General features: G+C 40.3%; 1 protein-coding gene across 1 annotated transcript; it reads right to left on the bottom strand.

Moving 5' to 3' along the window:
• Positions 1-22,798, bottom strand: LOC141918584 (fructose-1,6-bisphosphatase isozyme 2). The gene is made up of 7 exons (XM_074813242.1): positions 22,238-22,798; positions 19,444-19,606; positions 18,399-18,491; positions 12,322-12,462; positions 11,000-11,137; positions 4,054-4,173; positions 1-834 (listed from the first exon to the last, which is right to left on the bottom strand). Exons 1-7 carry the CDS (start codon positions 22,408-22,410, stop codon positions 640-642), a joined length of 1,023 nt encoding a protein of 340 aa, XP_074669343.1. The 5' UTR covers positions 22,411-22,798; the 3' UTR covers positions 1-639.
• Between the last annotated feature and the right edge of the window lie 3,462 nt (positions 22,799-26,260).

The raw sequence follows: 26,260 nt of genomic DNA, 5'->3' as shown, positions 1-26,260 counted from the left end.
TTTGAGCGTCACATCTGTAGCAATGGTTTATTGTAATTTGTGCTGTTGAAGGTTACCTGTCTGTAAATAACACAAAGCATTTTCCTGTTCTTATGAGAACTGAAATACGCTGGCAACATTGCAGCCTTTTCATCTTTATTAATTACCCAAGACATACATAATTTGGAGCTTAAAAACACTGTTTCAGACATCACGAGGCTTTTGGTCTTCTCAGGGCTGTCAAGGTAAAAAGCACTTGTGACAAAACCTCTAACAGAAAATCTAGATAATGGCATTGTGAACGTTGATGTGAAAATTCTGTCTGAAACAACGCCAACCAGGTAATGTCAGATGTAAAGCTTCAGATCAAATTGGGGTACTAACACAATTGTTAATATTATATAAATTAAGTCACTTCTGTTTAATAATCAGACTTCTGTCTCTACATTTGTACTACATAAATCAGAGTTAAAGGATTTTTACACTTGTCTGCAAGGAGAAATGAAATTTTTGTTTTTCTCATCAGCCATTCTCACTATTTTTCTTGTTCTCATAATGTGGGATTTTCACTGAGAGATGAATGCTAATTGCTAGAATCCACCATCTTGGCTTTTTCTGTAAACTGAAGATGGATGAGCAAGGTCTGATGTGAAAAAGCCTTTAGCTGCTCTTCTGGTGTTTCTGTACACAAGCAAGATATTCTTGCACATCATCTGGAGAACCGAGGATAAGAGGGACTCTCTGGTGAATACTCTCAGGTTTCACATCCAACACCGCCCCAGTCCCTGTAGTCGCCATCCCACCTGCCTGCTCGATGATGAAAGCCATAGGGTTGCACTCATAGAGCAGTCGGAGCTAGAAAGAAAGAGGAAACACATTATTGCCTTTGGGGGAAATTACACCAAAGGACTTACCAGAATCTAACCTTCCTTTTGTGATTTTGCAAAATTTTATACCAAACATCAACTGACCTAAGTAGCAATGTCTGTCAATCAGCCCTAGCTCCTTCCCTCTCCTCCTCTCACCTCCCTTAATACCTTTTGTTTTGAGGAAGAGTGTACTGATCTGGCATGCAAGAATCACCACCATCGTTTCTAAGCTGATATACTGATGTGCAGCACCGGTGAAGCTATATTTTGTCAAAAATGTCAAAAGAGGCTGTCGAGCCCACAGACATCAGCAAAACAGTTAAGCCAACTAAGTTAACAATACCAGGAAAGAAAAGCCAAAATCTCTTCTCATGTACAGGCTTTATGTGTTACCTCAAAGCTTGGGGTAATAGCGTTGTGTTTGGTCAGGATATTTTGGAGTTTGAAACTTGATGCTCCCAGTTTCAAATTTCAGGATTTGATTGCCACTCTTCAGAAATATGAATAGATATTAGCGGCCTGAACTCATCCAGATAGTGAGTCTGTTTTCAGAAGTAACTGCTATAATTATTAAAAGCAAGTTGTCCTTTTTGGTATGGAGGCACTTTTGGTTTGGACCCTGATACCTGTTCACATCTTTAAAAATGTTACCTCAGGTATGCCCGTGTTCTGGTGGAATGCAAAGTTATCTGGGACATATGCCAAAAGTTTCTGTGTTTAAAATATGTGATAGCTGGTTACCTTTTAACAGACATTATTTCTGTAGGTTTAATTGAATCTTTGACGGTCTATGAAACACCCATGCATGACAATGTTAGTGCATATTATGTTTAAAGAGCTTTTCATATGTGCAAAAGAGAGAATGTTTTCTGGGGAGAAGGAAGCATAACAGGATGCAACCACATATAGAGACGAAGAAATGGGTTGGACACAGGACTTTACGACCCATCATTCCTTTATCACACATGTTTGTAATAAAACCATGTAACTACCTTAAATAGTGCATGTTACCTTCATTCTTATCTTTAACACTGAAGTGCTACTTCTGGTACAAGGGCTCCATCTGACAGGCAACATAGGACTGATAACCTTCATTGTTCTCCTTAGTGCATGGCCAACTTTTGGAAGATCATGAGCCAGTAAACAGCAGTGGCGCCAATGTGGAACCATGTGTTGAGTTTCTTGTTGCTTAACTGTGACTACATGGCTTAAGGAAAGCACTTTTCCTTCAGGTAGTAGTGCAGTTGCTCTTAGGAGTCTTCAGATGGTCTCTGTCTTCAGATAGGTTTAACATCTTTCAACTAATAGAGAACTATATGCCTTACGTTCATAAAAAATATTATTTAACATATCTGATTTGAAAAGAGGATTTATTTGTTGGCTAGTTCTTAACTGGTTGTGTGCATTTTGTTCTCACTCTTTATTTAACTTAAAGAAGGAGCTCTGTATGCAAGGGCCTACATGCATGTAATTTACATTTGCTCTAAAGCCTTTGTATCAATTTCAGTGACATTTGGTTCCTCTCAGCTCTCTATCCAAGTGCATAGACTATCTTTCAGGGGGATGATGATCAGGGCACCTGCCACAAAGACATTATCTCTCCAACAAGGAGAGATTTATGTGAAAAGAACTGTATACACCTGCAGTCTGAGAAGGGAACAAGAAAACTTTTATTTGTAACGATAGTACAGTTTTTGCCTCTTTCATTACTCTCTCTACTATGGCAGTACAAGCCAGATCAATGCAGTAGTCAATATACTCTAACTCATGCAGAAATCTTGATTTCTATAAAATTATGTAAGTACTTTGTACATTTGTTCTTTTGTCCTGTTTGTCATCTTTTCTCTTCAACAATGGTTTAACACAGATTTCAAAACAAAAGTTTAATTTGAAGAAGCTAGTCAGCAAAGCCACTTCTCTCACACACAGGAAATTGCTTTTTTGTCTCTTGCTCTGATACACAAATAGATCCACACTGTTTAATGTGTTGGGGTTTTTTTTGTTTGGTTTGGTTTTTTGTTTGGGGGGGTGTTGTGTTTTTTTTTTTTTTTTCTGGAATGCTGTATCAAATATTTAAATCAAATTTGCCTGGACAAACATGCAGACATTTTCTGTTGTGTATTCCGAAGAGTTCTTTTTCTATTCTTCTCATTTCGCAGGCCACTTGGATCTGCTGTTACTATGATAAATATGTGTTCTCTGTCCCTAAAGAACTGTGGACATCAGAATGTTCTGATACCAGTGTGGGAAATGGGGCAAGTAGCTTCATGAGGGCAAATTTCTGCACATACCAGCCAAAGATCCAAAAACATTTGAATGGAAGGTTTTAAGTATGGTATTGATCAGGAAAGAAGAAGGTCTTGGAGTCAGAACACCATGACCAATCTATTATGCGTTGAGCCAATCATTGCCTAAGGATGACCTGCAGGTTACTGGTGGTTCACAGATCAGCTGTATAACCAGATCTCTTTTAAAGCATATTTGTTTAGAAGTTTAGTAATAAGGGTATCTGGTGCTGCAGGACAAAACTTGAGGTTGGCTATGGTCTATGGCCCAGTAGATTCAGGGAGTCACTGCATTGCATTGCACTGCATTAAGTCATGGTGTGTTTTGTACAGGTATCCAAATGGGAAATCATCTTTTCCCAGAATACTGATTTCAGCATGCATGAAACTCACCTTCCACTGACAGAGTTTTTCAGGTAAGTTAGTAGAAGCTTGAGTTTGCAGGGCTGGTGAGAGTAAGATCAGTACCCTTTGGAAACATTAGGTAGCCAAACTGTGTTGTCTAACATTGGACTATCTGGAGTTCAGCATATCCCACCCGAATTGTCATTGCCAGTATAAAGTGCAGAGGTCTTCCTTAGGACCGTGTTGTATCTGCTAGCTGTGCATAGGTATCTCAGTGGGGTTATATGGTACTGAAATATTTCTCTTTAGAAAAGTGAATAAAGCCCTTAGTTGTAGTGAAAACCATTTCAGTAGTTTGTAATAGAAAAACACACAGGAAGATTTCTGGCCCACATTGGGAATTGCCTGTATTTCTTTCCTAAATTCAACTGCTGGCTATCATATCCATGAATAATTTTCTCCAGGAGTGGAAAATTATTATCTGTTTATATATCTGAACTATTTCTTTACATCTCCAGGAAAACCAAAGGTATTAGGTTGACTAAGTTCACCAAAGAGTAAGTCAAACTATTTACCTTTCCTTTAGGACTCTTCTGATTAGCAGGATACATGAAGATCCCACCATACATCAATGTACGGTGAACATCAGCTACCATGGAGCCCACATACCTGGCACCATATGGGGAACTGCCATCCTGAAAAACATAAGAGTAAAACATTATATCTACCAGGCTAGACAGTTAGTAGCACTGCAAAATGTAATTTTGTTATAAAACAGGAATCAAAGCTACTTAAATAAATGGCTGCTTATGAACACTGCAAATACGTAAACCAGCCTGAACCTTAGCCTTTTGTAAGACGTAGTGATCATCTATGGGGTTCTAAAATAAGCACTTTAAAGAGATGCATTCACAGTATGGAAACCAGAGTGCCTGTAATGTGAGTGCACAATTTGGTATCACCCCCAGCCTGTGAAAAAGCGAGGGCTGCAAACAGTGAGTGAAAACTTCTCCACATTATAAGAACAAGGTACCCATTTGATTGCCAGTTCTTCACTGGTTCCCAAGCTAGGCCATGAGGAGGGACATCATTTTTCACTACACATCTATATGGTTCCTAGAGGGCTCCAGCTTTTTCCTTCTAGCTTATTTATCAGGTTGTGAAATTGATGATAGCATTCATTCTGCAGCTTAGTTTGGGACATAGCAATTTATTTATGAATGTCATTTTCCTTGCTCTCACCTTAGAAATGAATGTTGAAGGAGAAGTCATTTTAGTAAGATCAGTCAGGGAAGTATTCATATCAGTCTCAGGTTTGCTGATCATAAAATTGATAAGGTAGGAAATGCAGAAGAGAAGCACAGTGTCTTGCACAAATAGAAGTTATATACACCAAATAAGCTCCACCCAAGAAAAGCACCAGGTCACCGTACTTTTATGAAGGGGAAATATACAATACAAATGTAAACCAAAGGAAAGCTTTTTGAAAGCTACTATGTCAAGAAGTCTGTTGGTCTTTTGATGTCTCCCACTCTGTCTTGAATGAAGCATAGGAGGAATTTGCGCCTCTCCAGAAAATTACTAGAGACTAAGACTTCATGCACATTTGATATATTTATATACGTGTGTATTGCAATGCTAAAAGTTTGAAAAAACCTTTGCATGTTTTTTTTTCTGTCTCAGTCAGTTGTCTAATAAAAAATCTTAGTGCTTTCTACAAAGCTTGCCTTGTGCTGATACTAGATCCAGAAAAATACATAGAGAATTTGTTCAGTGCCAGTTCCAAGATCTTCAGACATCACAGGTTAGTCACCCTTCCCAGCAAAATCATGAGGTTAGCTGGGAGAAAAAAAAACACAAGTAGGAGGAAAAAACACAGATAGAGAAGAACTAATAATTCTATTTTGAAATCACTTCTTCAAACTGTTCTGTGCAACTGCGAAGTTTTGATATCTACTCTCTTTTAAAATGGGAAATGATTCTCATGAAATTACACAATATAATGCCACACAGCACTAGGAAGTTGAGTCCTAATCCACTAAATATAAGACTTGGATATTTGATACAGCTGGTAGTAAAAGTGGAACAGAGAACTGTTCCAGCCTAGGTAATAACCCTGTTCAATAACCCAGTACTTGTGCTGTTTTCTACAATTCTTCCTTCTTGTACACGTTAGGAAAACTACTAAAAATTCAGACAAAACCAATACAAAGTATGAAAGACATGATGGATAAGACACAGCCTGGAGCTTTTATATTTAGTTTTATTTAAACCTTTCCCTATCACTTCCAGGCACAACTGAACAATACATTTAAGTAGTTGATCCCTTATTTTTCATGGCTTACTCTCAAATAATATATTTAGACTTCAAATGGTAGTTTCTCCATCTCACAGATGTTTTCACTTGTGACTGCAACTGTAAAAATCTGAGGTCAGAAAAAACACCTTAAGAGGTCTTAAAGAGAGACCAAAGCAAATCTGCAGTTTAAGAAGGGACAATTTTCAGGGGAAAATGTCATTACAGTCTAAAGTTACCTTTAAAAATACAGTCAAAGGAAGACCTCTCTTTTCTGGTTTCAGAAGGTGATGAAGCAAGCCTTAGGAAAAGTTTGTTAAACATTAAGAAAAGTCACAACATATCAAACATAAGCAGGCCCAGAAACAGACTACTAAGGACTGCTTCTATGACATTATCCAATAAGGAATCTGCAACCCACATGTGTAAAATTTACTGACCATGAACTGCACAGCTGAGCCACCTGTGTACAAATTATGAGATATGTTTGGGATGTGCTGGATTTCTTATATGCATGCAGGTCATTTACACAATTTATGTGTACGTGGGCAGTGTTATGTGAAGCTGATGAGATGCCACTGACAATTTTAATTGCTTCTTACCCTAATAGAAATTCATCTGCTAGAAACACAATGCTGAGAATAATACAGAAGAGAAATTCCTTCATTCTGGTATGGTTATCATCTGAACCACAGACTGAAATAAAATTTTCACTTCCCTTAACATCCAGCTACCTGCATGGTATAAATGGCCCTTTGGTTACTAGAAGTGTTACTTCTTGTTTCTCCAGTTAGGTCACTCGTGCATTTTTCTTACAGATGGGAAAGTTAATAGGTGTTGCATGCATGTTGGTGTATTGCCCAAGCTATCTTCTCAACCAAAATAACAGCACATGAATTCTAGGGAGATTCATCCTGAGTTCTGGGTAATGCCAAGCTGTGTGTTTGCCCAGTGAGCACTTCGCACTGGTTCAGCTGGTGCTAATGAAAGACTTGGAGAACGTTGATGTTCCCTTGGTCAGCATCCATGGCATTTGAGTAAACTTGTTATTACTCTTAGTTTCATCCTTTCCACTGCTTTTCTTTGCTTAACCCAGAGTAACAAAGATGGCTCCTAACAGATAGGTCCTGTGATTTTTTTCTTCACAGTGTGATGGAAGTAACTTTTTCACTTCTTTATTCTACTCATTTCTGACAGTTATGTTCCTCCACAGCAGAACAAGACCAAGTTTTTCTTGCATAACTGTGATGACTAGGAGAGCGGGGTGAAAAAATATTTTCTACAGGCTACAGCAGCAACACCCTGCATCCCTCACTCCACATACAGATATGGTGACAAAAGCAGTGTTTTTATTATTTTTTTATGTCACTTGGGCACAGCTGGGCTGGCTGGCAGAAGAATGCTTCATGCTGAAATGTGGTGTTGATGATTTGTTTTTGATGGCATTACTAAGAGAAATCCTTAATCAGGGAGTCTCCGTTGCATGTCTCTGAATCAGCAAGCCATGATGAGATTCAACTTCTCTTGTGACTGTAGGAAGCGAAGATAAAAATGTGTGGAATAGCAAAGTACAACAATGCCCACAGCATGTCTCTGAGTTCTACCATCAGTGAACCAATGCCAGCTAGAGGCTAGGGCCCTGCAAGCATTACTGGAAGAAGAACCCACTTTGGGAAGGAGTTAGAGTGAAAATTATGCAGAAACAGTTTCTGGACCAGCAGTGTCCATTTGATACAAGGAAATGATCACCTGCTTTGCAACTTATTTACTTATAGCAACTTCTAATGATTCCTGAATATTGCTTAATAATCCTGCTTGCCCTGACTGTTCTGTGGAAGCTTACCAAGGGCTCCTGCTACTGCATTCATCAAAACAAAGCAGTTTGCTGTGGAAATTTACCAGGAATTACTATGGTCGGCAAAAATGTTTCTTGTCCTTGGAAAGCAGATGTGCTCTAACTAGTTTAGTCTCGATAATGAGTAAAGATAGCCATATATGGAGGGTAGAAGTTCCACTGGTACTTTTAGATAAGATAGAATGAGTAAACCGGCTGAAAATACTCTTGTTATTCAAGACACTGGCCAAGAGAATCTGCGCATGCTCCGGGGAAAAGTACAAGGTGAGAAAGACTACGAGCCTTCCTCCCAAAGACCCCTGAAGATGCCCCCCAGGAGGCAACGTGCAGGTGCAAAGAGAACATAAACTGCTGACACCAGCCTCTAGAACTAACCCAGCCTTACTCATGCATATGTATGTTTGTGTTATGTAATCCAATGGATATGTATATCCACACTCTATAAGTTTTCGGTAAAACGTGCGGTGGGTGTGCAAGCTTTGTGGAGAAATCCCCTTGCACCCCAGTGCCGGAGTAAACATACCTGCTTTATAACTCTCTCTGAGCTGTAGAGTCTGTTTTCCACAAATCACATTATACAGTGCAGACTGCAGTAAACTTGTTGCATTACAGACAGCCTTGCAAATAGCAGCTTGCTCTTCAAGCTGGTTAAGCAGCAGGAGATTTTGTGATGCTTGACAAAAAATTAGCTTTACTCTGGAGTCTTGTTCCAGAAGAGATGTGTCTAGATAAATATTTCCTACTAAGATCTGCATGACAATGGTAGGAGGTTTACAGGTGACCTGCAGAACAACAGCACTTTTCCAGTGCTTTAATTCAGAATATATGCCTTAGGTGAATGGTGACAAGAAACTTTGAGGGTCAACATGGCTTTGTAGTGCAAACTGTCTGATCTAGGACACTGTTGTTAGTAAGGGAAAATCTCTTCTCTCCACATAAACAGTTGATTTGTAATGTTTGGTTGCCAATGACGGTGATACAGAACACAACACACGTTGTGGACAACATCCGACTTTTTTGGCCTGTTTTATTTTTAACATTTTTGTTTTCTGTGACAATGTTAGAAAGTCATCTGAACAGTATATTGACCAAGAACCAAGGTAGGATAAAAGGGAAAAAAGGGATAAGAAAGTGACAAGTAGCTGAAATGAATGCATATTCTCTTGGCTTCTAGTGGCCAGAAGGCCATAGGGTGAGTGGTCTGCCTGAGTAAGAAGAGGTCCCCCATGCCCCACATGTCAGTTCCTCCTCAAATCAGAGGCAGGGGGTATCTAGCAGATACCCCCCACTGCCCTTCTGCATGCTGAAGAGAGGAAGACAAAGACCAAAGCTGTGCAATGCTCCAGCCAGGTGCTGCAAGGAAGGTAGGAGCATCATCAATGTAGCTGTAGCTGGTAAGGTTTACAGATGGTGCCAGGAAGCAGGCTTTATGCTATGGAAGAGTGGCAACACCTTCTCTCTCTTGTCCACCCACAATGCAAATATAATATTCTTTTTAAATCATGGAACTGAGTTATGCTGTTTCCAAAATTTAGGTTCATAACAAGCTCTCAGATGGGCATGGCACTTCCTTGTGCTTTGTGGCCATAACATTGGTGCCTTGGCCCTTCTCACACAGACAACCCTACGTCTCAGAGCAGCAAAGAAATGTGCTTGCTCAGCACCCTTGAAAAGGCTTCCCCTGCCCCAAATAACCCATGCAGTACTGTGCTGCTTGTTTTAAAGTAACAAAAACACTTTCTGCCAACTTCTGTTGCATTAGAGCAATGACACTTTCAACAGGTTTTTGTCAAATGAAGCACAGATTTGAGATAAAATAGTGTTTGCAAATGAGGTTTTTCCTGTATGTCCTAACCTAAGGATTTAGTGAATCACATGATAGAGCCATCCTTACTGAGCCTGTGGTGATATATCTCTGTCTGGTCTTTCTACTGAGTTTGAAATCTCTTCAGTCTTTTTATAGTTGGCTGTGGTTGACTATTTGTTTAAGAGTTTTTGTAAAGAACACTTGGGTGATTTGCAAAAACACAAATTAATAAATCTAGTGTTAGTGCATTATACTGAATACATAGCTCAGCATAACGTGAGCAGAATGAGAAGCACAGAGCCCCTTCTCTTTCCCAGCTGGATTAGTTTTCAGGAAGTATGAAAGTTGTGCTGTAAGCTTCTGCTTCTTTCACAGCTGGACTGAAAGCAGATTTTGAAGTTTCAAAATAACCTCAAATATTCAAAACGAACATGTTTAAAATGCTGTCATGTGACACCCTCTGTAGCTACAATCTGGGTAATATGGAAAAGAGGTTTTGATAAGAGGTCAACATTGAAGCTGTATCCAATGCAGTAAATTCAGATTTTCAGCTCAGAAGGAGCTTTTCACAGGACTATGGTTTAAATTCCTATTCAGTACATTTCCCTTGTACAGCACCCTGAAGTTTTCTACTGGATACACTGATTTTTACATGAACCCTGTGTAAGTATTCTCAACAACTAATATCTTAAAAAAATAATCCTATGGTTTGTTTGGGGTTTTTGTTTGTTTGTTTATTTTTAACAGCAAGAGCACTAGAACCAGTTTCCAGGCCAAATTCAGTGTTCCACATCACAATATTTTGTTATGACTTAGTGGTCACATAGCCACACTTTCTAGACAGCTTCCAGCTTTCCACATTGAGAGCTTGTATTTTGTCCTCCTAGCATGAATTAGAGGCCATATAGAGCTGTTCATCAGGCATGGAACACGAGGAAGTTCATCAGACATGGGATGTCCTCAGCTTTACGTCTCTGAGGGGTAACATATAATCCTCTTAACAACAGAATGGAGTGAAATTGTGCCTCACACCATTTTTTTTTTTCAACCTATGGGTTTTTTGCTCCATATGATGAAAGTAGACAGTGCAAGAGTGATACTGCATTTCTCAGATTCAAGTGAATACGAGAAGGAGACAGTGATGTCACCCAGATCCCTGCAAACACCTTTTGGGCAGTAGGTTTAATCTGCCCAAATGCTCAGCTGCACATATGACTGAGCTGCATAGTCAGATAAGCTAGAAAACAAGGGTACCCCCATATTTTGCTGGCACATTTTCAGAGCTTTGTTGAAAAACGTGGTCCTTCATGTACAGCACATTTTGCTCCACACAGTGATGAACAAGCTATGAATTTACTTACTGAAGTCTAAGCTATAGAAGATGTTAGGGCACCAGAAAAAAACACATGAGATACATACCCAAAATGGACCTGATGGCCTGAAAGGGTTACATGGGACTAAACTCACGGAGGCCTTCAAATCCTTTCCCATCCACCAGGACTTCATGGAATGCAGTGCTTGCCAGCACACAGTACATTGGGTACAGTGCTAATACTTTCTTACCTCAGGGAATTTCTTCTTTTGTAAATATTCTGTCATTGCAGGATCAAAATACTTCGCGTACCCTTCATTGAGACTGTATATCTTTCCTTTCTTCTTGATTTTAACATCTCTGTCCACCAAAATAAATTCACCAAGACCCTACAGAAGAACAGGACAGACCAGCTATTAGCAAGCAGCAGAAAATTTTGTTGACTTTCTGTAGCAGTTGTCACACTAGAGATGGGAGAAATGCTAATACAGCTTGGTCTTTTCAACACCAGTCTTGTGTATAACTTCACAGTATTAAAAACAGAGCAGAAAGTACAGACTCTGTGTTATGTTCATGAAAATTTGTCACATTGGTACTGTAAACAAAAAGCAATTCTACTGTAATAGTTAATATAGCAGAAGAACACCCGTTATACCTGGAAGCAGATGGATCGTGAATCTCTGTCCACAAATAATAAGGTTACAAATTAAGCAATTACACTGCTTTCTGATTTTTGAACTCTTCTTGCCTGTCTTGTCTAAATATCTTAAAGTGAATGTGGTCAGCTACCTCAGGTGTTGCTGTCTGAAGTTTGAGTACAACTTCCACCTTCTCTTCGTCTAACCAGAGCAGTTCAGGTCCCAGTTCTTTCCACTCGGAATGAGCCTATTTATAAAGCTTAAAGGAGTTTTGATAATAATGCATCCTTTTAATAAAAAACCCTCCTATGTTATTGCCCTCATCTAATGCTAGTTTCTCAAATGATCAGTGTCCTTCCTCCAGGAACACTTGTTGGGCTCCTGGGCTCAACACTGAGGGGTAACACATGTCCAACTGTATGGGTATGATTCTGCTTTTACAAATAGTTGGATATGTAGCTTAGAGGACTTAGAGATAAAACTAAATTGCACTCAAGGAATCAGATATCACTTTGTATGAACTGTATCAAAAAACAGTCCTTGCCCCAGGCTAAACACTGAACATGCTGAGGGTCTACAGACAGAAAAAGCAAGAACAAGAAAGAAGTTGGAGTCCTTCAAGTGGAGGCAAAGACACTGTTCAGAGTATATTTTCTTAAGTGTTTGTGCTAACTAGCAGTCTGGTTTAAACGAACAGGGATTCAAACACTTAAACTCTCTTTCACTGAGCAGAAAAAATAGAGGTATTGGTACCAATATACTCATGTATTATTGAATACTTGTAAGGCAGAGGTGGGGTGCTCCAGGATGTGGGTGAAAAAAAAGAATCATGTAGATTGCCTAGATTACAGAGACAAGGAGTAGCAAAAATGAGCAAACCCAAGCATGGAAAGGTCTAAAAGGTAGTGACGATGTGATTAACACAATGACTGTACCGGATCGAGCATGAAGCAGTCCACTCCTTGCCCGGTGGAGAGAGCAACCAGTGTAGCACTGCCGTACAAGGCATAGCCTGCGGCAACAATATTGCGTCCAGGCTGCAAAGCATCTTTTTCAGAAGGCTCATCATCTGTTTCCTGAGGAAAAATAACCATTGGACTGAAGGTTAAATTTTTATGTGAAACAACAAAAACAACACTTACATAATAATGTGAGGCAGATTTCCTTTTTGTGTCTACACAGGCCTTTGAAACAACCAGAAGAGAGATTGTTCCCACTAGTTAAGGGCAAGTTTGGTACAAGTACATGTGCATGCTGGGACAGGATGTTGAGACTTTGTTATTTTATACATGTCATGCAATCAGTACAATACCTGCAACAAAGCTGATACCTTAGCATTACAGCCCAGCCTATTAATTCAAGATCATCAGAAATCTGAGAACAGAGGTACTAATTTTCTGTAAATGTAAACATAAGCTATCATACTGACAACCCTCAGAGGCAGTAACTGTGAGGTGAATGCAGTAATTAACATTACAGACAAGCTGCTTCCAGTAATGCAGAATAAAAGAGTAGATAGTGCAACATGATGGAACGGAGATTGTGCATTGGTCTCTGCTGGTGAAGAGATGGGTAACTGAAGTGCTATAAATGTTCATATTATATATAAAATAACAAATGCATTTGCTTCACATATGTAATGTGTGCTTGTGCACAGGTATGCATCTATAACTCCACATAGAACATTCACATGGCATTTTACTTCAGGCTTTTAATCAATTTCCAATACTTGTATTTTGATTTGGCACTTTGGTTATCACTGAAAAACAATAGCCCAAGCAGACCTGGTGCAAATATTTCCAGCCAGCTCTGGGGGTGCACCTCAGCCACGGCTTACAAAAGTTTGACTGGTGGAATAAGAAAGGAGAACAGCCAAGTGTACTTGGGAAGGCTGACTCCAGCCTTTACCTCCTGGGACTACAAAATGGGTAGGGAATGATTGATATTAATGTTTCTTTAAAAGCTTGTCAGTTGTTGTGGGTCTTCAGTGGATGTTTCGCTGGTGGTTCACAAGGAATTGAAATGAGAACCCCCTCAGATCCTTTCTTCAGGCCCTGGTTTAGCATTTTATTTTTCCAAACTCAGACAATTTCTCAGTGATTGCATGGGCCTAATTAGATTGAGTAGTGTCCTGGTTTAGCCAGGATAGGGTTAAGTTTCCCCAGCAGTGGGGGAAGCTCTAGCTGGGTTATTCATATGCCATGCTGACGTCACATCCTGGCGCGAGTGTGGAAGGATCGGTGATCGCGTGGGTTGGCGCAGCCGGTTCTCTCACTACTGTATCGGTATATACTTTGCTCTGTTCATTGTTATCACTGTTATTCTTATTGTTATTGTTTGTTGTGTTGCTGTTGCACTGTTGTATTAAACCTCTCCTTATCTCAGTCTCGGGGCTTTGTATTTCACTCCCTTTGGGGAGGGGCAGTGGCCTCGTGGTCTCAGACCCCGTCAGGGGCTAAACCAACACAAGTAGCAGCTAAATAGAAATAGCAGCTCTAGCCCAAAATATCTAGTTAAAAAAATAAAACCCATTGGAGACTGGTTTGTGTAGAAAATAAAATATTTGATGAATATTGAGTAAATTCTTTAAAAAATCAAGAATGCCTTCCACAGATATTTTCCAAAGGAAAACACCTCTCCTCCAACAGAGAAATTCTCTGCTGTGCCCCATGGCAAGGAGCTCTCAGGTTACACATCAGGGTCCTAGTAAAGTGAAAATCTAAGGATAATCTGGGGATCCCATTCATGGTTGTATGCCAATATCTAGAGGAAAACAGATGCAGGACACCAAAACGACATCTTTCTTGGCATATGGAGACAGTAATTCCACATCAAAATGTTTTCATGTTCAGATGAAAGATTCTGTTACTTTTGTTACTTTCGTTTACAGTTTTTAGCTGTATTTTGCTCAAAACTTTTAATTATTATTATTTTTCCAAGCTCTTCTGTGGCAAAAAAAAATCCAGTTGGCAACCAGCTCTTTATGGGAGCTGAAATATAACATGTGCAAATATATCTGGTACACAGTCCCTTGGAATACTGTATGTCAAGCTCCTTATTCAGAGAGGTTATAATGCACATAATGAAGGAAGACTAGTTAAAACCCCTGTTTGTGTATTCCAGAGCTTTGAATACTGACTATTAGTGCCTAATCCTTTGCTAAAACAACCTTTTACAGAACCAACTATTATACCCTACATAGCATCTTCTCTTTCAAAAATTAATCCCCATGGCACGTACACCTCATCATCAAAAGCAATGGTTGTCAATAGTAGACTTATTATCAGCAACATTAAATGCAGAATTAAACATACATTTACACAACTAGTTGCAAACATATTATGATTCTACTAGCTCTTTATATGGTTTCCTCATTAAATAAAAAGTAATTTAGTATAAATACAGTAAAGAGGTTTGTTTTGTAGAACATGGTATATACAGTATACGTAGCTGCTGGTTACGCATGGTATTGATTTAAAATATATTTTTCAGAGATGAGCTTTTCAGTCCTATCTCTTAAATGCATTTTCCATGTTTATATGGTTGAGAAACCACTTATTTGTTGACTATGCTGAAAAAACAGAGGAAAACCTTCCTCCGGAGGTGGACAGTTGGGTAGAATTCACTTGTTTTTCCATCTTTATTCAGAACTGTGTTTCCGAGAGCCAGCTTCCAAAAGGAAGGAAAAAAGACCAGTCTCAAACAAATATTTTGCAGAGCTCGTCAGAATGTAAAAAAGCTAGAGATCAGCTGATATTTCATTGTTAGGACTGCAGGAGTTTCATCCTGCCAAGTACCATGTACTGTGAAACAAACCAGGGAATTAAGCTAGCTGGTAGGCTCTGATAGCTGCTGAATATTTTCACTTCTTTCTGGTGCACAGATGGATTTCCTTTCTATTCTATTTTGACTATGAGATGGCGGTAGTGAAATCTCTTTAGAGGTCTTCATGCAAAGCACTGAAATAGACAGAGGGACTGCAGAGAAGCTCTGACAAGTGTTCATTGACAGAGTCACTTTTGCTTGTTGTTGATGTGAAGCAGATGAAACAAGGTATACAGAGTCTGGCTACAGGGGTACCCTTGGGTGATATCCAGGGTTGAAAATTTTTGCAGTATGATTTGCCCATATCACATAAGAGAGTTCTCATCAGCAGTGGGAGCAGCTCTGGAAGGACGTAGTTTCCAGATCTTTGTTGGTATTACATGTTTCATGAGTATCCTTTGCATTTGCCCTGAATTCTTACACCTTCTCTGTGAAGGACCACATGGAGGGGAGGAGATTGTCCTCATGACAATGAAGGGGAGGAAATAAAATACATCTAAGGCATTGGGCAGAGTTACAAATTAAAACCAAAATGAAACAAAGCAGCAGAATTTCATAACGTATACGTGCAGTATGAATTGAGAGTTGTAGATTCAGCTCAGTGAAAAATTGGGAAGACTCCAAGCAAAAAATACTTATTGTCACAACAACCTGACACTCCAGCAGCTGAGAGACCCTCAGAAGCAGTGACTGTCAAGGTCGTATCCCCTGCTCTGGCTTTTGCTGATTCAACAAGGCTCCTCCCTCAGCCCCACTTTTCTGACATTTCTGGTCTTTTTAACAATGCTACCCATGCTTCAGAAAGTAGAAGCTAGGTGGCAAATTAAATAAAAGTAAGATGTCATTTATTTCTCAGTGGTTTTCTCTAAGAAACTGATGCAGCGCATTTCTGGCAGGAGGCAATGGTATCTGCCACCATGGTGGTGGCTCTGGATTGGGAGCAGCCAGAGGAACCATTTTCAGGTTTGAATTGTGTTGGCCAAGTCTGGCCTTTATAGAAAAGTGTTGATTATATTTTTTTCCTAAAATGAGGCAAACATTTCATTTCTGGAGGGTGTGGCTTTGGAAATGAAGTTAAGGTGCTGACATGGTGAGAAAATCAGTAACGCAATCATTTGAGAATTGGAAGGTACTAAATATCAGACAGGTGTTAAGAATCATCCTTCAGAATTACAATTGTTCTAGCTTTTCCAGAATGATGTTAATGAACCTTAAATGGCTTGAAAACGTGTTTTGTTTCTTAAGTGATTCTCACCCACTGGGTCAACATATCACTTTTATTTCCTTCATGATGCCCTTCAGTAACAATCAATAAAGCACTTATTATTATTTCATTATTTCAAGGGGTTTGAAGTTAATAGTGTTTTAAAGTTAATAGTGTTGCTACAAAATTGTCTTGTCTGAGAGGAAAGCACATTATTTAACATGTACTTTGGAATTAGCATTTTAATGGCAAGAATTATGCAAGAAAAAGTCTGTAAATGCAACATTTTTTCTAACTTTCCAGGGAAAATTGTTAAGTTGTTCTTGTAATTGACAAACTGTGCTTCATCCTAGCAGAAGGGTTTTTGTATGGATATCTGTACAAAGCAATGTAATCTTTTTATGAAGCGCTGGAGGTACTCACCCACATGAAAACCAGTAACTTAGAAACAGTATTTGCAACAAAAAAGTTAATATATATTAGAAAACCACAACTATGGGAGGATCACAAAATGAATTGAAAACTTGAGCATTTGGGAATGACATGAGTTCTTTGGGAAATGTTTCTATTCCGAGGAAGAATCCTAGGGAAAACTGATAAGTCCGTAGTCTTTACAGACATTAGCTGGTGAGTTAAAGATGGTAGAGAAATATAGTCTGTATTTCAACCTGAGCACTTGCCTTTATACAGAGTAACTGAGCACAGCATTTCTGAAGAGAAAGCTAACCACCTGTAAATGTTGGGAGGTGCTGTATAGTTTTAGGCTACCTTTAGAGAGATAAATAGAAAGGGTGGGGTTCCCTTTGCATACCACAGGGGCATGTGACATAGATTGCATCCATACAGTTAAGCTCTCCTCTTCCCCGCAAAAGCAAGGTGGTAAGGTAATACTGGAGGTAGTCCCTGGGCTGCTCTTTCCACAAGCCGTACCCAGGCATCATCTCTGTGTTGTTTGGCCTGGGCTGCATCTATGATGGGGGTTTGCACTAACCATTAACAGTGTGGACAGCCATGTGCCAGTACTTGGCTTGTGCCATGACCTTGTTGAGACTGTGCCATAACTATTTGATTTACTAGTAGATGCATATTCTCAACAGTGATTAGCATATTGTGTACCAGAAGTGTGAAAAATGAGGACCAACCCGTTGAAAATTATGAGTTAAAAGGCAAGGGCAGACTTTAAAAATGTACACTCATATGAAGTGTTCGAAGTATAGCATATGAGTCTGCAAAGACTTCTTTGCAGTCACAAGTACTGTAGATGTTACTTCACAATAGTAATGGCTGAAGGTCTCCCATAGTCATATGACTGTGAGTTCAGGCTTTAGGAAAAACACCAACTGCTGGGAGATTAGCAATCAAATCACAAGACTTGGCATGACTCTAACTATTAATGTTTGTTAATTGGCTGCACAGTTGCTGTGCAGCCCCATGGCAGCAAACATGCTGGCAGGGCCCCAGTGGCTGTAGGTGACTGCTTCCTTCAGCCTCAGGTGGCCGCCATCGTTAGCATGCTTATAAACTCCCATCCATAACAGGCACAGCAACTCCCACTGAGAGGCCACCACACTGCTAACTGTGATATGATCCAGACAGTGACTGTCCGCCCTTCCCAGTCTATCCAGGAAGACAAAGGCTGAGTTGTGAGCACCACCACACCCCTTAGCTTCCCTGCAGGGAGTAAAGCATCACTGAAGGAACTAACCAGCTGCCTGATGGTGAGAGGGTTTTAAGCTCCTTTGTGTCCGGAGAGGGGAAGTGCTGCCACCTAACAATTTCATGGGGCTGATTGTCCCCTTCCTGGGAATTCAGGCAGCATTTTAGCACATGTGAATCTCAAGTGTTACTTCTTATACTCTAAGACTCTGTTGATCCCAAAGACACCTAAAGGACCTAGGAAAGAATCTAAGCAAGTTGATATACCCATAACATTTTGCTTTTACCAAGTGAATCATGCCATGTGTGCTTCATTCATCCTCTTACCTTTTTGTAGATAGCAAATATTGTTCCTATTGGTGCCAAGCAGTCTATATTGGATGAGCCATCGAGAGGATCAAAGCACACCACGTATTTACCCTAAAACAGAAGTGGCAAGGGAAGCATTAAATGATATGTAGTCTTGCACTATTATTTCCTTTTACTTGACAAAACCCATGGTTTTTAGACTGCATTTAAGCCCTCCAAGTGTGCCTGACACGACTTGTCAGAGAAAGCTGCACTGTTGACCCAGCTGGCCCTGCAGCACAACACCCACTCCCTGCAGGGCCTGCCAGAGAAATAGGAGAGGGCATGTTTCTGCTCAGACAGCCCAAAATCTCATGATAAAAAGGAGCAGTCCTCTGCTGCCAAGCAATGCAAGAAATCACTTGAAAGCAAAAGGACTGACTCATTCTGGGAGTGAGCATCTTCCTCAAGTAAACATGTTTTGTTTTGTTTTGTTACGTTTTGTTCTGAACAAAAGGACTTGCCTGTGATGTGAGGTTTGAGGGTAAGAAGGCAGAAAGAAAACATCTTGGGGAAAGGGTGGATTACATCAGCGTGAGCAGTATCTTGCTGCAATAGGATCCCCTCCTGGGGGAAGCCTGATGAACAAGTCAGGTGTTTCCTCTGGACATGTAACATAAAACCCAGTTCTGCCAGCCTCTCATCTCATTTTATCTTGCCTAAATATTAACGTAGTCCAAAACTGTTACACCAGCGGTCAGGGAATTTAATAATATACTTACACCTGGGATCTGGGGTGTGTTAACAAGCTCCAAAATAATGATTCTCCCTCCTTCACAAAACTTTAATAATAATTTTACCCTCCACAGCTCCTTTAGCTGTTGAAACCATGCCATCCACCACAGTTATTAATCAAAACAATGCAGTAATGGTGCAAATTTTCTGAATTCCCCCGGGAAGGGGGGGGGGGGGGGGGGGGGGGGCGGCGACGGTGTGTGTCAGGCCCAAGTTTCATACTTGAAACAAGAGTGCCACCTGCTGCTTCCTGAGCCAATAAACCCCTGAAGGCAGGAGCTGCACAGACCCGCTTGTCTTTCGGGGTGAGGATGGCTTCCTTGTTCTCCTCCGTTACCAGGACGCAGGTGCTGTAGGAGGACTGCAGCATATTAATCACCAGAGAGTTGGATAATACATCCAGCTTCTTCACTTCATCACCGGTCACGTTCACGGTGCCAGCTATACCAAACCTACAGAAAAGTAAATCAGGAAATCTGAGGGAGGACAACGTTACAGGTTTTTAGAAAAAAAACCAAGTCAGGGTGACTCCTTCCTCTCATCTTCCCACATCTCTAACCTTTGGATTAAACTGATGAGGTGCATTAGGAGATGGTTGCTGCTGCTGGAAAATAAAAGGGTGCATGAGAAAGATGAAGGGCGATGGTTTGGGAGCTTTACCTGTGTCTTTTTGCTTCTGCTTGGATGTTCTCCAGGCCAGAGGCAGAGCCCACTGCCCGGCTGGAGCATGCCAGGCTTCCCTAAGAGCCCCACGAAGCAGCTGGCAGCAGCTTTGAGGACGGAGAGGGCAGTTAGCACCTGCATTATTTTCTGCTGCTGGCTGCTCAGAGCTCTATGACGGTCTTTTAACCCACATCCACTCAGTCCCCAGCCACCCCAAAATCAGAAGCTTTAAATGCACCCCCAGATAATTCCCTAGGGATCAAGGCTGGTTTTATTCGGTGATCCTCAGCTGAGTTAGGAATGATGTTTCCGTTCCCTATCCTGATTTTAACACTATACTTATGATGTAGCATACATATTTATGAGATTACCAGTTGAGAAAGCGCTGTTTAGACCTAATGTGCATGGTCTGGGTATCTTAGAAGTATAAGGACTCAGATAGGGAATAGATACAGCATTTTTATTCATTATGAAAAAAAAAAAAAAAAAAAAAAAGGAAGGGGAAAGGGACAACTAATTAGTCCCTAGGATGTTGGTCAGCAGCAGACCTTAGTTGCAGGCAGGGTAGGTCTTTTGTCTTACTCAAAGCTCAAAGTTGCCTGAGCTTTTCAGAAGTATTGAGCATTTTGGGCACTCTGTTTTGGAGTGCCAAGTTTGAGATACTGTAAAGGACCATGATTTTTCAGGCAGCGCTAAGGATCCATTCTCCTGTTAGTGTGTTTTCAGGTACATTCCCAGCTGCAGTCTATGGCTTGGAAAAAGTCCTCCTTTACTCTTGAATGGCAAATTTGTTAAAAATTCATGCTGAACTCTTTAACATTAAAGGAGTCACTTCACAGTCTCATGTTTGGAGAGGCTAGAAACATCAGACCTCTCTAACTTCACAAATGCAGATGGATGCAAGCCAGTCACTGTGATTGAAAGTTTGCCATGGGAATTTCTGAAATGTCATGGTTAGTTGCAGTAATTTGAATGGTTACTCATTTGTGTGTTTGGATACTTTAGATATTTCTGGTACATCACCTGAAGCTTTTGTTTAAAGAAAGAGACATTTGCTCCTTAACATAATAGCTGTTTTATTTCTGAAGGGAAGATTCATCTAGCACAGTAACGGTGTCCCCTGCAAGCTAGGTGTCTGTTCCACCTGTAATGGAGGTTCTCCCCACTTTTAAATACTTCAGAGGTTGCATATTGAAAGTTAAAAATGAGACAAAAGCAACTGTTCCTTTAAGTCAGGGAGGCAAAACAACTTAGCTTCACCTACTAAGTACAGAAACAAAGTATGTTTTAACAGTTAGGGCATAAGAACCTGACACTGCTGAGTATGTCCCATGTCCGCTCTACATATTATGGTCCATGCCTGTAAAGTGAGGGTGATAGTGCTGAGACCTTGAATTCATGATTTGGAAAGATTATTGAGGACTTTGACCAAATAATCAACAGAAGTACAAAAAAACCCAGAGTGTCATACATTTTGGTGTTTCCACAGGGGGGGGGGGGGGGGGGAGGAAAAAAAAAAGGAAAAAAAAAAGAAAGAACAAGTCACAAATGTTGTCTTTCTTACACAAATATATTCCCTGTCTTTTTTATGCATGCATGCATATGTACATACACAGGCATGTACAGAAATGTATCTTTCAATACATAATAAAATCTGTATATTTTAAATGCATAATTTTATTAGGATGTTGCAGCTCTCTGAACCACTTCAGATAGATCACCATTAAAACAATGACCTGATGTCTATTTCACCTGTCTGTTTGAGGAAGAGCTTGGTTCATTCCAGGCTTTGCTGAAGCAATTCTTTATTCCATTTGCTAAACCAGTAGATGTCAAATTGTTATGTTTGTTTTTCATATAGAGCCTTTTAAGACTCCTCACCTGTAACCCTGATACTGCTTGAAGAAGGAAGGGGAAATGCAGTCATGCATGGGAGCTTATGGCATTTCTCAAAGGGCAGTTGCTTTAGACCATCACTTATACTGCAGTCAGGCAGAGCATCAGCTTCCCAAGATAAGCCAAGCCCTTATTTACACAGCTCAGCACCAGACTTGGATGTTAGCAGAAAAAATCACAGTGTGATATTCTACAAATCCACAGTAGTTTTAGAAATAGATCAATATCAACATTTACAAGGGATATTGAGGTGAGCAGTGCACTGAAGTTCTGACTTACATTTTTAGAGTAAAATATTACAGAACAGCGGTTAGCTTAAATCTCTATCTTGCGCCCAATATTAAAATGCTCCAGAAAGAGAGATCTCCCACTTCCCACTCTTGGTAATCCAGGCTTAGAGTCACTCATCTTAAAAAAAGACACTTCCAACGTATTTATGAATCCCTGCCCATTCCCCAGCCCTGCTGTGCAAGTAGCTGTCTTTCTACCTCCTCTTCCTCCCCATATTGCTAGGTAGGACTCACATGTGGGCAAGGCCTGCCTTTCTGACTGCAGAGGAAATGGCCTTTATGGCAGTCAGCATGGAGTTGAGCAGCTGTGTCAGCTCCCCTGTTGCTCCTTTAACGCGGCGTCCTTTCTCCATAACGAATCGTGTGAGTGTCAGCATATCCGTTTCAAAGGGGGTTTTGTCGGACATTTTTGCTGGGTACCAGAGTTCTTATCTTCTCAGCTGGATGAGACACTTTCTTGCCGTGTTGAGATCCTGGGTAGCTGTTTTATTTTGAGGCGAAGCTGTCAGCTGCGTTGCTGGTCAGAGTTTATTAAAATGTTTCTGAGACCATGTGATTAAGTGCTCAGAATAACTGCATGCCAGGCTGGCTCCATGGCACCTCCAGGGTGCAGAGAAGAAGCCTAAGACAGGACTAAAGCTGAGCAACCACTGTTAATATTCGGCTTCCCTTCCCACGCACTGAAATTAGCAATGTGCAGATCTAATAACATATTCTAATTGTGCGTTAGACTGCTTATAATGTAAAACTCTCACTGGTTGCTTAGGTGGAAACTGCTTGCCTGTAGCTTCTGCTCAGCCATGAGCTCAGCATAGCCAAGACAAAGCACACAATTTGCAAGGCACCAGAAATGAAGGCATAGGGCACCAGTGACATGCGTGCCATAGTGCCCCACAGCAGAGCACCCACCACACTGTGACTCTGGACAGTGAAGTTCCCTTCCCATATCACCTTGACACCTGCTTGTTCACCCCCTTTTGGCCTCCTCCATAGAGGAGGGTTTCAAAGGTGTATGGCACATCCCACGGGAATCAACAGGAGATGCAGGGTGCATCTAGACATGCATTTATTAAAGATGTTTTCTGTTGCTTGTTGGTCTGCTGCAATCCCATTTTAAGGACTTCATTCCTAGTCTGGGCAACTTGTAATATTACAGGGCTTGCACGAATGATAAGTGCTGGTGAGCTGTAGCTTGATTGGTTACAGAGTAATTATGTCTTCAATAATTTACAAATGAAGTTTATCAGATTTAAGCATGTCTGTGTCATAACCCACAAAATGAAATTTTACATCAGTTTTGGTATTGTAGTGCACCATGTAAATATAGGCATGTCCAAGTTTGCAATTACACGGCCGATAACTCCTTACAAGCAATAGACTTGGGTGACATGATGCTAATGTAAAGGTAGACAGGAATATCAGTGAGTGAGGTACATGCTATCTGGAACATTGGAATTACGGATTTTAATTACAGCACTATCTTTCCAATCAGATGAGGCAGTAAGAACAATTATATGTCATAGCCTTCATTTTACTTATTAGCAGCACTCTTATTTTTAAGATCTGGAAAGCCTACAAGCAAACCAAGAAAATCTGGAGTTAAAGACATAAAGTTTCATGGAGTTTCATTGTTATCATTCATTCAGCCCAAATTACTGCACTAAAATCATGAGAAGGAGACAGAAACAAAATTCAGTAACAAAGTATATACCTAGCTTTGTTTTTGTTAATAGGAACTGCAGCTGTAGGCAATGAGTTTTTATTTCTCTTTGCATGTCTTTTTTTAATCTTTAGCATTTCTTTGGATTTTCCTAAAAGCATCTCTTCACCTATGAACAATACATTACTTGGAGAGTTGTAAAGGGATTTGAATGATAAAGTTTTCTACTTTGACACCTGTCTCAAGGAAAGGCCTTAGAAACTGACAGCACTGAACACTAGCTACCAGTAGAAAGACACAGTTCAGTGCTACTTGCATCCTGTGTGCTTAGCTTTGGGGATGTTCTTCAAGTCTCATTCTAAGGAGGAGGAAGGACTGGTGAGCAGAGCTCCTCTGGTGGAGCAATAGGCAGATTTTGCACTACGTCCTCTAAGGCAATGATGGAAGAAAAAAGTGATCTTGAACATGTCTTTTTCTCTTTTCTACCTCTATAATCTAGTTAAAAGTATATGATAGCATTTACATCACAGGACAAATACTCCAGAGCTCTTTTTTCCAGGCTAGGAGACTTTCTTTTTTCAACCAGACTTTGTACAAAACTGAAAAATAACATCTTAAGGAGCTCTGGGATAGCACAGAGTGCTATTAATAAAAGAAGGGGACAGGTTTCACATTATACATGCAACATATCTGCTAGCTTAAAGTACAGTCATTACATTCTGCACATTATCTGGTCATCATGGCAGTTGACAGCCTGACCAGTACTAAAATGCTTTTAATGTAGAATCTCTCTGCTGTGTAGCTAGAGTACCATCAGGATACCCAATCAATTTAGTAAATAAGAAATGGGGTGGGAGTTGGCCTACGGCTTCTAACATTTATCAAAACATCACATGCAGATGTGATTCTTTACTGTTGATTCCAAGTGATCTTTTTACCCTGATCAAAAAGACGAAGTTCAGATCATCTTCTAACAGAAAGTTTGTTTTGGAGTTAGTAGTTCAAAGGGTATTCTCAGAGTTAATAAGCCCATTATTTGCATCTCTCTTTTTTTTTTTCTAACTGAAAAAGCTCCAAATGCTTTTTACAGGTACTGGATACTTTTTAGTATGTATAAAGCATAATGCTTTGAGCTACTGCTCAGATAACACTACTTCAACAAGAACTTAATTTACACTAATATGTAAAGAACACAGACTCTACACCCAAGCTTTCCAGAGGTATTGCAGCCAACAGTGGAGCAAGAAGAGAAATAAAATAATAAAACTTGGATAACGGCACAAGTCTGGGTTGCATAAAAACTTTACCCTATTTTGGTAAATAATCTCATCCCACTGAATGATAAAAACCTGAATGATTAAACTGATTGATTAATTACCATTTAATGGGGGGGAGAAATCAGATTGTTTCAAAAGTGTGTGACGATTCTTTATAAGCCTGAGAACTGCTCAGTGAGATGGGTTCGAAAAGCATAGAAAGGTTAAAAAAATAAACAAACATCTCAATTTGACAGATCCATGGAAAGTTTGCCCTCTAATATACAGATTACACAAGAGCTCTCAGGGGTGATTCACAATTCCACTGGCATATAGTCTAGCCCTGTGCCTTAAAGGTGACACCTTTTCTAACTGATTTGAAATGTTAGTCACTTGGATGGTGCCAGCTAAAATTGGAGCCAGCGACCTTTCGCCAAATGCCACAGTTCAGCCTCTGAGTGGGGCAGTAGGTAGTGCTGCAGCGAGGCTGAAGGCAGACACTGTGACACACCAACCCTCCTGCCCCACGTTGACGTGCAGGGTGAGTTCTGGAAAGGGGGCTTTGGAAGGAGATTACTGAAGAGTTCTCCCCACTGGTGGCTACATGGAGGTGCTGTTCAAAAGTAATACAGGCTTATTAATACAGATAGAAAAAAAACCCCTATCTCACAATATGAAAATGCTAACTATAAAAACCAGGCAAAACCAGAACACTGGAAACTGAGCTAGCAAACAAGGGCAGTATTGCCTTTCCTTCTATAACCTTTACCTACTGCCAGGATGATGTCTTAAAAATAGATATCTGCAACCCAGGGATTCCCGAAGAGGTTGAGGGCAGAATGCAACTGAGGAATTACTACAACTAGACAAAAATGACTGCTGTGGATGCTGTCTGTCAAGTTGTGCCAACAGACTAGTGAGGCACTGTAGTCCAAACTCATATAGAAAAAGTCAGAAAAAAGCTGTAAGGACTTCCAACTATCCTCTGCTTAGCATATTTAAATGAAAAATTGCAACCAACTATGGCTCTGGGGATAGGTCAAATTGAGAACTTAAGGATCCAAAAAAGTTGTGCGTGACAACAGTCAGGCACTTTCATCCAGAACCTCAGAGAGGCTTAGAGTCCATCTCAGCATGCTGCCTGCTGTAGCTGATTTAGTGAGCTTGGAGTCTTTTAAAGTGCTATGGGGCATGTGCCAGAGCCAGCAAGTAAGGAAATGCTCGAGATGACAGGAACATGCAACTCCTTTGGGAAGTGTTTCAACATGCAAGGTAGGAATGTCCAGCCACTCTAACACCTTCACTCCTCATCAAAACTGAGAGACACTTGCTGTTTCTTTT

This window comes from Strix aluco, chromosome Z (genome assembly GCF_031877795.1).
Source record: "Strix aluco isolate bStrAlu1 chromosome Z, bStrAlu1.hap1, whole genome shotgun sequence".
In the NCBI taxonomy this organism is placed as follows: Eukaryota; Metazoa; Chordata; class Aves; order Strigiformes; family Strigidae; genus Strix; species Strix aluco.
This window is presented reverse-complemented; position numbering and strand designations above follow the sequence as displayed.

Excerpts from the sequence above, each read along its gene's own strand:
- LOC141918584 (XM_074813242.1), bottom strand. The coding sequence starts at position 22,410 with ATGTCCGACAAAACCCCCTTTGAAACGGATATGCTGACACTCACACGA. Across the intron at positions 12,463-18,398 it reads TATTTGCTATCTACAAAAAG|GAAACAGATGATGAGCCTTC; the intron begins GTAAGAGGATGA and ends ATTTTTCCTCAG. Across the intron at positions 835-4,053 it reads AGAAGAGTCCTAAAGGAAAG|CTCCGACTGCTCTATGAGTG; the intron begins GTAAATAGTTTG and ends CTTTCTTTCTAG.